The sequence below is a fragment of the Leuresthes tenuis genome, unplaced genomic scaffold, assembly GCF_036924035.1.
Source record: "Leuresthes tenuis unplaced genomic scaffold, fLeuTen1.0.hap1 SCAF_7, whole genome shotgun sequence".
NCBI classification, from domain to species: domain Eukaryota; kingdom Metazoa; phylum Chordata; class Actinopteri; order Atheriniformes; family Atherinopsidae; genus Leuresthes; species Leuresthes tenuis.
This window is the reverse complement of record NW_027325361.1, coordinates 3,828,010-3,842,854: the sequence shown is the minus strand read 5'-3', so window position 1 is coordinate 3,842,854 and position 14,845 is coordinate 3,828,010. Positions and strand designations below refer to the sequence as shown.

The window sequence follows — 14,845 nt, the reverse complement described above, 5'->3', positions numbered from 1 at the left end:
GAATCTCCTGTTTCAGCACGCGCGGCTGGACAGCTCCTCGTCTACTGAATCACACTGATGCGCAAAAGTGAGCCTGCCTGCTCGCTTCCACTTTTACGGCTTCACTGTCCTGGAGCTAAAATCGATGCAGCGCGTGTTGTTTAACCTTTTTTCTCCAGGGAAAGTCAGATGAATAAACAGTCTGGCTGTCGACACCACTATACAGTCATACTTCAGAGTGCAACTGGGAGCAAAACAACACACCGGAGCAGCTGCTGCTCAGAGGCACTTGGACTGGAGTTGTTGAGGGAAACTTGGATTCAACCCACTTCACACGTATGATGGTGGATTAAGTGAAAGGATTGTTATGTCATACAAGCAGCTGACTGGGATGCAGGTGCAGCACTTACCGGTCTCCACAGCTTCTGTTTTCTACCCGTGACCGACGTCGCTATGACAATAAAGTGGGATGCAGCCAGCATCACCCCAAAGAGCACAGCCAGAAGCGTCCGCACGGGAAGCAGCACGTAAGCCACGAGGGTGACCAGCATGAGCTGCCACACACCTTGCTCAGGGGCAGCAGCGTTCACCAGCTCCGACGTCCCGAGCGCCAGCGGGAAGGGGCAGCAGAGCAGCGCAAAGGTGAAGCTGAACAACAGGGCCAGCTTAGCTATTTGCTGCAGCTGCGTTACCTGCAGGTATTTGACGTTGGTGACGATGAACAGCGACAGGAACACCACGCAGTGCACCGGGTAGGAGCCCTTGGACAAGGTGAGACGCGGGCTGGACAGCAGCTCCATCAGAGACAGCGACGACGCCGCCACGATCAGCACGGCCAGCGCTTTGAGGGTGGAGGTCTGCTCCAGTTTCAGGTTGTAGTTCTGAAACAGAGCCTCCAGCTCTTGGCTGTTGAACTCGTCCTCGCAGGCGATGGCGCCCAGGGGTGCACCGGCCGGGCAGTGACCCTTCCTCCGCCGCGTCTTAACTCTTTCGAACTGCATCTCCTCCATGTTCCGGCCATTCATGAAGCGGAGATGGCGCAAGATCCCTCAACTTTTCGGTTGCTCTCCTCCTCCCGGGAATCGAACCGGCACCCTCTCCCAGTTCATGCGTCCTGGATGTCCGAGGGTCGGGCTCGGTGTCAGAGGGGAGAGGGTGGCTGCGGAGGACACAGCAGAGCACCGCGCGCGCTCATCCACAGGTTGGCTATTGTTGTTGTGTCGTCAGGAAAGTAGCCCGAGCACTGTGCCGCACGCGCCTCCTCTCTCTCTCTCTCTCTCTCTCTCTCTCTCTCTCTCTCCCCCTCTCTCTCCCTGTCTCTCCCACCCTCTCTCTGTCTCTCTTGCGCGCGGACCTCCTGCCTCGACTCAGACTGGTTCACCTGTGATCCCGGCCCCAGCAGGACTCAGAGGAAGGGTCATGCTTGGTAATCCAAACACATGTCCACGAGGCTCAGCGCACACATCTTATAACAGAAACAATTGAACATAAAATCATGTCCCCGCTTGTACTTTCTGTTCTTCTCCCTCGTCTGAGACGCATGAGCTCAGGAAAAATATATTCTAGAGTCTTCCTTCTCGGGGTTTTATGTGCTTGAGTGGTAGGTCAGTGGTTGGGTGAAAACAGCAGCAAAACAGTGCCGGTGATTTCCTCTCTCAGTGTCTGCAGTCAGGGCTGAGTTCCCGGCTAAAAATAGACCAGCCGCACCGGTGGGTGCTCCAATATAGCAACAATGTGGTCTTTCCCGCTAATCTTCCTCTCATTTATTTTAGTTTCAGATTCTAACAGAAGAAAATGGTCAATAATAATCACGGGGGTAGGACAAAAATCCCGAATTTACGGGGAAAATGTAAGAATGATGACGTGGCCCTCAAAGTGTGGTGCGCCGTTGTTGGAGTTAAGGGCACGACTTACATGTTTGTGTACATGCATTATTTGCGCTTTAGGTTATTTAATGTGTGTTCAATTTGAGACAGGTGCAGAACAAACTCTTTAGAACAAAAACAAGAAAGAAGACAGCAGAAAGTTCAACAAACGGGAGCTGAATGCAGAAGAAATGTAATTTAATCAATTGGGGAGATATGGGTCTGCAGAGATTAGTCGTCAAAAGGAAAAAGTTATCATAAAGACACTTTTAAACAGTCAAAATATGATGAATGGTAGCGTGTAGTCACAAAAAAATGCGTTTACATCCTAACCTACATGAGTTATAGATGTATGATTGATTTAGCTTATTCTTGCATGAATTCAAATTTTCACATAACTGAAAAGAATAGCCCCAAAGATGGCGACATAAATAGATCCAGTGGGTAGGTAGACACCAAGAAATTAAAATTTACCAGAATTAGAAACATGGAGGGTAAATTCTAAAGTAAAATCTGCAGATGCAGGTCTTCAGTTAATTGTTAAACCAGATGTTTTCATGCATGATGGTGCCACAGTAGGTGCCTCATGTGTAGTCCCACAGCAGCCAAGTGTCACGATGCTGTTACAGTTTCTCCAGAGAAGAGACTGTGGCAGCTTTATGTGGACACCACTTACTGTCATCACTGCCGAATTTGAGAAAAACTGTTTAGTCTTAGCTATTAAGTCTGCAAAATATTGCATTTTTGCTCAGGAATATGTCAGCAGTGATTCAAATGTATAGAAACATCAACCAGTTTGGCCCTTTGTTTCTCCTTTTCTCTAATGATTGAGCACATTTTTCTTCTCATCGTCGTATTAGACCTTCGAGCTCATGAGACGTCAACTTCTATAGTTTCTAATCAGAGCATCTATGCTCAGATAACACCACAATAAACCAGTCTAATACAAAACAATAATAAACCAGGGGTATGGCTCCAATTTGCTGCACAGAAATAGGACACGCAACTCTATAAGTGGCTTTTTGTTGTGAAGATGCATTCGCATGTTAATAACACTCCATCAGTACCTGTTTTCACATAAAAGCCTCCTCAGTGGTGTGATTCCCGTTCTCCACAACTGTCAGATCAGACAGGAAGTCAAACACAACAGGCTTTTAAAAGCTATAAAAGGCTTCTTTAGTGCACGTGGTACCTGTAGAAGACAAACTCAGGAGCTTCGATGGCTTCAATAATTACCTTGTTTTCTTATGTGGGTGTTCTTTAAATTGCCCAGGTGCTTACAAAAGTCAATGAATCGGCTCATCAATGTGTCAAGTCAGTCAATGTGAGGCACTCTGGGCCATCGTAACAAAAAGTCTCTTCATGCACACGGCCCATTACTATGTGGTCAATATCCAATATTGTTCAGCACACCTTTAATCATTCGGCTCCAGAGCTGAGATCAGCAGTGAGATCAAAGACAATCTCACCTCCAACTGAATGGAGGCTAATAAGATTTTGTCTGCTAACAGAGTGAAACAAACTCATCTCCCCTCCTAACACCCTGCAAAGATCCAAACCTGTCTATAAATCCTTTCAAGGACTTATTTACTGTGCATATGAAGCTGATTTGCTGCACAGCTACTGTGTGTAACCACACAAAAAGAGTCACCAAACTATTAAAAATGACTGATGCTGATAAAAGACTATGATGGTGTGTTATACAGTACTCTGCTAAAGTCTTGAGCCACTCTTCTTCTCTGTATATATTGCAAGGAAACGGGTGAAAACGTAATTGTTTCTTAGTGCCTCCAAAGTTATCTGGTCTGAGGTCCTTTATTCTCCAGCACAGCCTGAACCCTCTGAGACAAGCTTTCTGTCATTTCTTTAAGGAGGAATAGTTCTCCAGGCTTCTTGAAGGACATCCCAAAGCTCTTCTTTGGATGTGGGCTGCCTTTTGTTCCGTTCTCTGTCAGATGATCCCACACTGCTTCAATAATGTTGAGGTCCGGGCTCTGGGGAGGATTCATCCCTCCATAAGACCTGTTGCCACTGATTTTCAGTCCACTTCTTGTGTCATTTGGCACAGCTCAGCCTTTTCTCCCTGTTTCCCTTCCTTAAGAACGGCTTCTTGACAGCCACCCTTCCATGGAGACCATTTCTGATGAGGCTTGGGCCAACAGTAGATGGATCAGCTGAAGGTCCAGATGCATCTCTCAGGTCCTGTCAGGTCTTTGCTGGATTTTTTCCTCTTTCTTAAGGACATCACTTTCAGATCCTGTTCATCTGCTGTAGATAGTTTTTTAGGCCTGACACTTCTTCTTTTGTCCTCCACTTGTCCAGTTTCCTCAAATCTTTTAAGGACACACTGCACACCATGCTGAGATATGCCAAGTTTTCAGCTAATAGCTCTTTGGGAATCACCTTGTTGCTGCAGAAATCCTATTTTCTGTCTGTCAAACTGTGTTTTCTTTGCTGTTTTTCATAGATGCAACTAAAGAAATGGGAACAAATGATGTGTCTTTGTGACAGGCTGTTAGATATTATTTAAAATGTAGACACAACACTGGTTCATCCCTTGAGTTAGGAGCCTTTTTTCTGCCTGAATGGTTCATTGGTCAGAGTTAAGTGGCTTCACAAAGAAAAAAAATGGACTGAAAATGAGTGACAAAGCCGAAAATGTCCAAAGAAAAACTTTGAAATACCTTCAGAAAGTCTAGATAACTATTGCTCAAGACCACTTTAAAAGATTACAAAAAGCCTGGCTGCTTAGAAGGAAAATAATAAGAAACCGGGTCTGGATCAGGACTTTTACACAGTGCTTTGAATATAAGATAAACTGCCATGAACCAATAAACAGGATTAGAGTGACACACAGAATTAAATATGACCTACAAATACATAAGCTCATTCTGATTTTACAAAAATCTTCTTTCAAATAGAATTCAGTCCCATAGAGAATGAACAAAGTCCACAGCTACAGTGCAGAATCAGTATTTTACTTTATCAGTATCTATGGTCAAGGTTATAGAAAGAGCTTTGACCAGAAAGTCGATGTCTGCTCATTAAGTCTCACTTTTGCAGCTGCCATTAAAGTTCAGAGCTTCTCTTTGTAATCATTTGTTTCCTCCTGTGAAACAGTGTGGGCTGCATAACCTGTCCACACAGCACGGCATCAATAACCCCCCACAACAGCACTTGGACTGCTTTGGGTCGTTTGGGAACATCTCCATGGAGTCATTCAAAGAGTCTCATCTTCTCTGTTTAGCTTCTCACCCGTGAAGCAGAGTGATACATGAGTCGGGCGCCGATGCGCTCCTACGCCGGCTCCATTTCTGTTTCACCCAAAGTAAGTGACAGCTGCAGATTTTTTTTTTGGACCGTCCCTCCCTTCAGGATGCCTGACAGTCCCCCGTTGCCATGGCAACAGAGGCAGTAAGGCTCGCAGTTGTGACTGATATGCTGCTGAGGTGTTTCCCAATCTGACACCCCTGCTCCCTCTCTCAGTCTTTTGTCTCCCCTGCCTGCCTTGTGCCTCTCTGACTTTCTTTCTGGCGGTTTGAGATGGTGATGAGTGCCGCCGCTGGTGTGTTTGTGTCTGTCTGCGGTGCCGCGGTGACACAGCGCCCTGCCCTGCCTGCTCATTGTGCTCACTGACATTTCTCCAAATTGAGGCTCTGACATGAAGGACAGCGAGGTGCAGATGAAGCTCCAGAGGTGACCAAGCCACACAAACCTTCACACCATCACTGCGAGGACTCGACAGGCGGAGGTCGGATGCTTGTATGTGAAGATGAAGCAAATCCATAGATTCATAATAAACTCTGAAAATGTCAGAGCAAGTCCAGCCCCTCCTTGAACCTGGTGACCCAGTGATTGTGGCTTTGATTTGTCAGGAGCGCCACTGGAGTTATGGCAGCCAGGTGATTTCCAGGTCATCAGCCCAGTATGTGTTCAAGTGTGTGTGTTTATGTGTGTGTGTGATGAGAGCCAGTTGGCAGGGAGACATAGGAAGAGATAAATGGGAAGTGGACTCTTCAGTACATTCATGAATAGAAGCGCGTCGCTCGAGCTGAGGATGCTGCTGCTGCCTCAGTGTTGTTTGCATTCATGAATAAACCTGCTCGCTGCCATTCATGCAAACACAATTAGCTCCATGCTTCACCTGTGAGAGACAAGAACAGATGAACACAGAGCCCCCCCCCTCCTATAAATACATGCTAATACAACTGGTGAAGGACCTCATTAACTCTATTGTCCTTATAATCGTTCTGGAGCTGGAAATTCATTTAGTTTTGCATTTCTGCGTGTTGAGAACAATCTTTACTTGTATAAAAATGAGAAAAAAAGACATTGATATTCTGATAAAATGATTCAAAGATCTCCTCGGCACTTCTCTGCAGCTGCTTTGATATCTTTTTAAAGTGCTCAGCTGTTGGCAGATTGTACGTATTTATCCACATGCACAAGAGGGGGAATGAAAAAGATGAGAGAGGCACAAAAACAAAGTGTTCAGCAGTAGACTGTGAGTTAAAGTGTGTGTTTACGAGTGCATGTAAATGTGTGTGTGTGGCCTCTTGGGTTGCAGTGTGTGTGGGAGTGTTATGAAGAGATATTTTTAATTCTGTATGTCAGTGCCTCTCATCTCCCTCAGCAAGAGACGTCGGAGGGAAGCAGAAAAACATTTCCAATGCAACTATCATTTAAACACACACTCGCACACACACGTGCAAACGTGCACAGTTTCAGGAGTCTTTCATTTGGCACCAGTTGCGTCTTTGAAAGTTCAGAAAAAGCCTGCCAGATTGTCAGTGTTTCCGAATTTTCCCTCCGAGTGCTCGTGAGGGAAGTTATACATGAGCACGACTGAAGCATGAATGTGATCCCGGATGGATACACAAACCAGATTAATACGCAAAAGAAGGTGATAAAAGATTAAACGCACAAACTGTTCCTCACCACTTCTGAAAATAAATCAACTTATGGTGTTTAGAAAGGAAAGGGACACCTTAAAGCCATGGTTACCAAATGATACTAAACCATATGGCAGATGATGGCTATAATAATTCCCTGTGGAGCAGCTGTTGTCAAGCTAATGACTTCTATATTGTTCCTTTTAGGAGTTTGCACAGTCACTACGGACTGCAAAGTGGGATTAGGGTCATCCTGGAGGAATATGGCGCAAGATTTCTCTCAACTGGCAGATAAATGGATTGAGCTCACCCTTAAGAATTAACGTCTCAATAACACATCATACAACCCAAGCACACTGACTTTTTATCCTCCTGGATAAAAGAAACGCTGTTTTATTTGATCCTCCAGCGATGACAAATCTGCCCTTTTAAATCTGCTTGAACATCTGTACTCTTTATATGGGAAAGGAGTCAAATTTCCAAGCATCTGTTGAAGCACCAGCACATCGCTGCCACAACTTCCTAAAATGTGGGAGGGAGAATGAGTCACAGGAAGAGCAAAATGGTTCCTCTAAAAAATCTGCTAAAATTTACAATGATTGGTCTCCTTCTTAACTGAAAAACACTTGAGACTGCTCGGTTGCAGTTTACACAACATGTAGAAGCAGGTACAAGCACTGTGAGGGTAATATCTCAACTTCCCTTTCATTTAACAACAAGTTTCCCCCCTAACGGCTCTTTGTTGAACAACTAAACTTCACATTTATGTGTCTGTCGTTCTGTCTCTGACAGCAAAGGCAGACGTAACTTGAGATTAAGGTTGTTGGGCTGGATATTGTGTGTGTAAATGTTTTGTGTGCAGAAAAGTGTTTGTTTTTTAACAAATCTAAAGCTCCGTCTTCATAAAAATAATCAAGCTTACTTCCATCCTGGTACTTTTGGACTTAACAGCTGCCTTTGACTCCGTTTATCATTTCTTCCTCAGGTGACGATTAAAGAACAGAGCAGGTTTCAGTCCTACCTACCAGACAGAAGTCAATCAGTTCACCTCCTCACCTGTGGTGTCCCTCAGGGTTCTGTGTTGGGCTCCATGCTCTTCTCTTTGTTTTTGAGAAACAAAACACACGTGCATCAGCAAAACCCGACAGGAAACTTAATGATTGAGACAATCGTGCAGGTTTTCTTGAGGCAGACTGTCTAATCTGCTTTGTTTGGATGTAAAAAACTGAAAAAAATACTGTGTTTTAAATGTTAGTCATACAACAGTCTTACACAGGTAAAATGTATCTCTCAAACTTCTATGTTCAATACTGGACAAATCCAGTAAAATACAAAGTTGTAGCTTAATGAAACCATAAATATAACACACTGGTTGACCAATAATCTTCACAGAAGTTCTGAGATCTCTTCACCTTAAAAATGTGCCGATAAATCAAAAAACCAAAGACGATAAGGAAGGCTTCAGCTCTCACAGTCCTGACATCATCGTGCCCAAGTGAGGAAATAGAAAGTGGACAGTCAGTCCGGATCCTGGCCAAGAGACTGTGACTGCAGGTTCGGAGTCGTCTTCGTAATCAACCTGACACATCAAATATTCAGCAGCTCAGTGACGAGAGGAGGACAGCTATGATACTAATTATCACCAGCAGCTATTCGAGTTTCACCCCTAACACTTGCACTTATCCCCAACAGATTACGGCTCCACACATCAAATATTAAAGCGCTGGTGTGAATTATTGATCCCAATCAATGACTGCAGATCAGAGCTCGCAGCTGGCAGCGGAGCAGCCAATGTGTGGGTGTTATGTGAACAGCTGAGCAGCATTACAGAGACAGAGAAGCACTGCTACTGTGCAGAGGTGCTCAAACACAACACCAAGATTAGCAACCCCAAATCATCTCAAGGCACTTCAGAGATACCGTAATCAAATGAATTAGAATGAATTCAAATCCAAATCAGTCCGATTCACTCAGAGCCAATTCAATAAAAGTGGCCTCTGTCCTGAGCGTGGAAAGCGTCGACAGTGGAAAGAAAAAACTCCCTTTTAACAGGAAGAAACCTCCACCAGAACCAGAATCAGGAAGGAACCATCTGCCTGGACCAGCTGGGGGCTGAGAGGACAGGAAAGAGGGGACAACAAACACCGTAACACCAGGCCAGAGATACCTGCTGAGAGAGAGAAACACAAGTTAATGACAACAATGATGTCATATGTACATGGAGAGGGAGGAGAGGTGCATCATGGGAGCTCCCCCAGCAGTCTGGGCCTACAGCAGCAGAACTATGGGATGTTTCAGGCTCACCTGAGCCATCCCTAACTATAAGCTTTATCAGAAAGGAAAGTTTCAGCCTGATCTTAAAGGTAGAGAGGGTGTCTGCTTCCTGAAGCCAAACTGGCAGCTGGTTCCACAGAGAGGGGCCTGATAACTGAAGGCTCTGCCTCCCATTCTGCTTTTAGGGGCCTGATAACTGAAGGCTCTGCCTCCCATTCTGCTTTTAGGGGCCTGATAACTGAAGGCTCTGCCTCCCATTCTGCTTTTAGGGGCCTGATAACTGAAGGCTCTGCCTCCCATTCAGCTTTTAGGGGCCTGATAACTGAAGGCTCTGCCTCCCATTCTGCTTTTAGAAACTCTGGGAACCACAAGGAAACCTGCAGTCTGAGAGCAAAGGGCTCTGTTAGGAAAATATCCAACTATGAGATTCTAACTTGCTTATTATGCTCACTAAAGCCTCAAAACAAAAAAACAACCAATTACTCGCCACCAACACCTCAGAACTATCCAGGAACTGTTTGGAAAAATGTATTTACAGCGACTCAATTGGATGAAACATCTGCCTATTGCCATCATCACTGAACAGTGAGTTTTCGCTGCCATTGTTCACTGTCATCACACCTAAAAAACTACCTGTAGCCACCAGAGCAGGACACTGTTTGGTCTGACTTCTTCTGTTATCATCTCATGATTGGGAACTGTCTCAGAGGTGAAACCACAGTTATATGTTGGTGAAGTGGCAAGAAAGCATCTGGTGGCATCTTTGGGTTAAGAGAGCTTGTTTTCCGGTAATAAACGTAAGTTTTCACATAACAGAAACGGACAGCAGTTACTCAGATTACCCAAATTCTTACATACTATACGTTTAATAGCCAAAAAAACTTAACTAACCTTTAAGAACAAGTCTACATCTGTGGAAGAGCAGCTCTTAAAATTTTATATACATCAAGACAACGCCTACACTGTTATTGGGGGGTGGAGGGGTGGTTTTATTCCACATCCGATGTGCTGAAGCTGCACTGATTAAGTGCAGCATGGAGTTGCTCTGTCTGTTTTCTCCAGCACACACACACACACACACACACACTCACAGGTAGGGCAGCTGCGAGCACCACATCTGATTATGTTATTGACACTGGGCAGGAAACACAAGTGGAAACGTGCCTCAGCTGAGTGGTAAATACACAGAGGACGAGGCTGCTCCATCACAATAAATGACATAACTCGTTTACATTAGCGCTGTTTTACCACACGCTGGGAACAAGGCGGCCGGGTCAGCATAGTGGAACCTCGCAATCCATAAATCAGTCTTTTTATGTATTAGAATTGTTAATGCATCTTCGCCAGCCTTGGTTACGTCTGAGCATCTCTGAAGCCCCAGGGTTTGTGCTACAGCTAATGATTAGTATTTTCATAATGAGCTAAATGTTGGCTGCTGCCTTAAAGTGCCGCTCCTCAGCTGCAGGGGGCAAGCTGACCTCCACAGAAACAAACACACAGGCTTGGGAGAGGAGGACAGGGATAATGACAGACGTAACAGCATCCTTTTGAGGTTTAAAATGGCGGCTGTCCTGAGGGAAATCACATTTTTAGGTCCTCTTTTGAGGAATATTTAATTCTTCATACAAGTGGAAAGCAAACATAAAGGCTAAAGCTTGGTGTAACTGTATACTCCAGCTCCAAAGAGCTTTGATTTTTCCTCAAAATAGCCAGAATGTATGGCCACACACTGCAGCTTATTGCAACTCACCCACTTAAACCATCCTGCTGCCCCAAATTATCCAAACATCACGTCAAATCCAGAGAAAATACTCCTGAGGGCCTCAAAACAAGACAGCGATAAAGATATTTAATATCAGCAGCCTCAACCTGAACAGTTAAAAATGTCTTTTCAGAATAAACAGGATTTAAAATCAACCAATAAAAAATGTTGACCTAATCTACATTTTTTTGTGGAAGGTCAGATTGTTTAAATGCCTCCTTCTTAGCCTCCAATTGGCTGTAATTCGACAGAATAATCTTTCTTTATTGACATTTACAATCTTTATGAGGAAAATAGTAAAAGTTAACAATGGTGGGGTTATGAAAGTGTTTCACCAAGACTCAAAAACCAAAACTGTAGCTGCTCAGTAGGTGTTTTTACAACCTGTTTGAAAGCTTTGGTCACTACCGGGACTTTTTTTAATGGTATTTCTTCTTCTTCTTTAGTGTTTCACAGACATTAAACGTATCCCTAATTGTGCAGACTTCACATTTCCACAACTCTGTTGTCAGTAATGTTGAATTTTAAGTTCTTTCTTCTTTTACACATTCTCTTTACAATGTTGGAAAGCTTCCTTGGGCTGCAGACAACGTATTTAGGTGGATTTATAGTAATATTAATAGTCTGTAATGTGCAGACATCATTTTACTTAATGGCACAAAATGTCTTCGAAGCAAAACTGTCACACTGATGAACTGAACTACAATTCGATTACTGATCTAATCTGATTTTGTATTTATATTCTTACTGATAGAAGACAGCAAAATGTCCCCGTTGATGCTCACTTGTTTCTATCTTCTCTGCCCACCATCCCACCGGCAACATCTGTGCTCAGCATCAGAATCGCTCGTGGTTCTTGTGTCAGATGCTAGAAGTTTATGCCCATTTCTCTTCAGGCCTTCCTGCGTTGGTTCTTGCCTTTTTTCGCAGTCACAGTCCAATAAGCAGAAGGTTGGTGGTTCGATTCCCACTTTCACCACTCAGAAGACTGGTGAACTGACAGCTGGAGGGGAGGCAGTTCACCGTGCTCCCCGGGCGCTGTGATTGGCCGCCCACCGCTCCAGTGTATGTCCATATCCATGAGTGTGTGACCCATCCTGGATGGGTTGAATGCGGAGCAGTTTTGTGTATTTACATGTATCTCAAAGTCTCTTAATCTTAAAGAAAGCTGTTCATGGTACAGCTGAAAATGGAGGAGCACTTTCAGAGATGGAGAAGCTCTACCTTGCTATCTACCGCTTACCTGTGCTAAAAGGATGTAGAAGAACATCTGTGGCTTTTCTTACCATCAGCTGACTGTTTTCGCTTAGTAATTGGACCGTAAGAGTGAATGCAGATCATAGAAAGCTCAAGGGAACTTTTAGTTTCTTAGAAAGACTGCTGACATTCAGCGTTTTTAAGTCTGGACAGAGCCAGCTGTGTCCCTGTGTCAAAAAATAAATAAGAAAAAATGTTTAAATCAAAAACCTACACGTGTCTGAAGAAATAAACATCATATCTATCCAGTCTGCCTCCATTTTTCTCCTATACCCCTTCCTCCTCTTCCTCCTTTCCGTCACAATCTGTCTTCTCAAATACAGACAGCTTGCCTGACTGCCTGGAATACTCATTCGGATCTGCTTGTCACTTCACATCTCCCTCGTCTTTGTCTTTCCTCCACTTCTCTTTACCTCTATCTGTCCAGCCTTCTATCAGTACTCTCTCTATCTGCCCATCTTGGGCCTTACTTTACGTGAGCAAGCTAGTCTGTAGAGATTTTCTGCTTTTAATTCTTTGCAGGAGGAACCAAGGGAGTACTGGGGTGACTCTAAACCTAAAGAGTGGGGGCTCTGAATGTAAACAGTCGAACACGGAGCAGCTTAAGAGGGCTATAAATAGAGCGATTGAGCATGAGAGGAAGCGAGCAAGAGAGCGATAGAGAGAGAAAGCTTTGCTTAGGAATAAAAATTGCTCCCGACAGTCGGGGATTAGTGCTTCCCTGGAGGATTTTCACTCCAAAAGCCCAATCTGGGGCGATTGGGAAGAGCACCAGCCTCAGTCATCTTAATTCAGTTAAATACTGCTCTACACAGCTAGAAAAACACAGATCTGCGTATGTTCTCCTGCAAATACACACAGAGACGCATTAAAAATCTATAAACACACACACCGTGGCAGAAGGCGAAGCACGGTGACTGCTGATGCTGGATTAGAATAAACGAATATTAATAGAAAAAAGAAATGTAAAAGTAAACACATGCGCATCGCTGAGAGCCTCATTACCAGCAGTAGACCCAGCACCATCCTGCATTGACAGGCCTGCTTTGGTGGATCTCAAAACATGCACCTTTTGTGTCGTACAACAGATATATACTCAAATAACACCAGAAAATGTAGAATTGTGCTCCATAAATTACGCTCTGACAGAGAGGAGGGGGCTAGGAAAGACAGAAAACTTCATCTAAAAGCTACAAAGTCTGAAATATGACCTCGATGCTTCTTAAAATCCTGTGTGCAGCCCTGTTTTATTGATTCACTGTTTGATTTATGAACATCTGTCAACGGATCTCAGCACCATGTCAGGCCCCGATAAACTGTAATAGTCCATAAATCTTACAAAAGTATTCCAAACGGTGTTTTGGCTGTTAGAAAACTGTCCACCTGTCATCAAAAACTGAAATTTGAGCCTTTTCTCAGCAGAAAGGTACGTTTAACGTCTACATTTTAAAAACGTAGTGATGTTTTCCTGAGCTGTTTTCCATTGGACAGCGTTCACGGGACACGTCTGACCACATGTTTCCTGGTCATGAGCATAAAATACTCCGAAGCGGAGGAGTAACGAGTCCAGACTGGGAAAGGGTGGAAAAATGCGGGAAACATTGTCATGGACTTTGAGTTTTTGTGTGTTTTGGTTTACTTTTTGCTCTTTAATTTCCTTGTTTCCTGCTTTATTTTGTAAAGTTTACCCCCTCGTGTTTTCAGTTATATTTACCTCCTGCACACACCTGGTCTTCAGCTCTGACTGCAACACCTGATCCTCGTATATCCTCCAGGTTTTCCTTTGTTTCGTGCCACTTCCTTCACTTTCCTTTCCGTCCAGTCGTTTTTGTTAATAAGTTATTTTACTTTATATCTTTGGTTTACATCTTTCCTTTAGTTTATTTAAATAAAACCCTTCGTCATTGCTCCCTGTCTCCTGCATCTGGGTCTCCAACCTCCTGCTCTTCATTGTGAACTGAGACAGAAGCCTCAGACTGGAGATCTCCTGCATGACATTGCTGCTTCTTGTGGATTTGCACCTATGGGTTTAAAACAGAGGAAAACATATTTATCAGAGAAACTCCCGCACACACTCATGTAGGGCTGAGCGATTTTATCGATACTGTGATTATATATCGATATTTTGTTTCCCGATAAAGTATTGATTTTTCAGCCATAAGTATCGATTTTATTTATTTATTCTTTAGCAAACTTTATTTAAAAGTTAGACGTTACAATTAGTGAAAACACAGAACATTAACATAATACAAAACAATGCCGGGGGGGTCACATTATACAAAACAGTGATAAATTAGTTAATAAAAATGTGATAGAAAGTGCATAGCTCAGTGGGTTTGATGGCTTTTCTGTTTATAGAGTGTAGGATTGTTGTAATGTATTGTTTGAGCTCCCTCTCAAAAGTTAAAAAAGATGGTTTGTGATTAGAGAATTAGAAAAAAGTAAATTAAGCAGGTTGATGATGTAATATTCACAACATAAACATGAGTCTGTGTACGCTGAAGACACCAATCAGCGACGATTCATGTGAAATTACACTGTCCCTTTAAAATCTTTCAGAAAATGATGTTCATTAAATCGTATTGTATTGAATCTTTTAAAATCGTATCGAATCTTTGGCTGAATGCCGTGTATCATATCGTATTATGAGATTAGTGTACAGCCCTACATTCAGCTGCAGCTGTGTCTCTGGGTAATTCACTGTTTCTTTTCCTGCCTTTCCTCTGAAGAGACTGAGACTAAACCAGTAATTTCTCGTAAAACCAAAACATTTTGTCCTGAAAAGCCTGAAGAATCGCTGAAATCTCAGTTTTCAG

General features: G+C 43.6%; 1 protein-coding gene across 1 annotated transcript in view; it reads right to left on the bottom strand.

Annotated features, from left to right (window-relative positions):
- The window catches only part of LOC140311542 (adenylate cyclase type 1-like), a 48,416-nt gene extending 47,237 nt beyond the window's left edge, over window positions 1-1,179 (bottom strand). Inside the window, exon 1 of the mRNA XM_072388935.1 lies at window positions 390-1,179. Within this exon, the coding sequence (XP_072245036.1) occupies window positions 390-1,004 (615 nt within the window). The 5' untranslated portion in view covers window positions 1,005-1,179. The remainder of the gene's footprint in view (window positions 1-389) is intronic.
- Window positions 1,180-14,845: the final 13,666 nt, after the last annotated feature.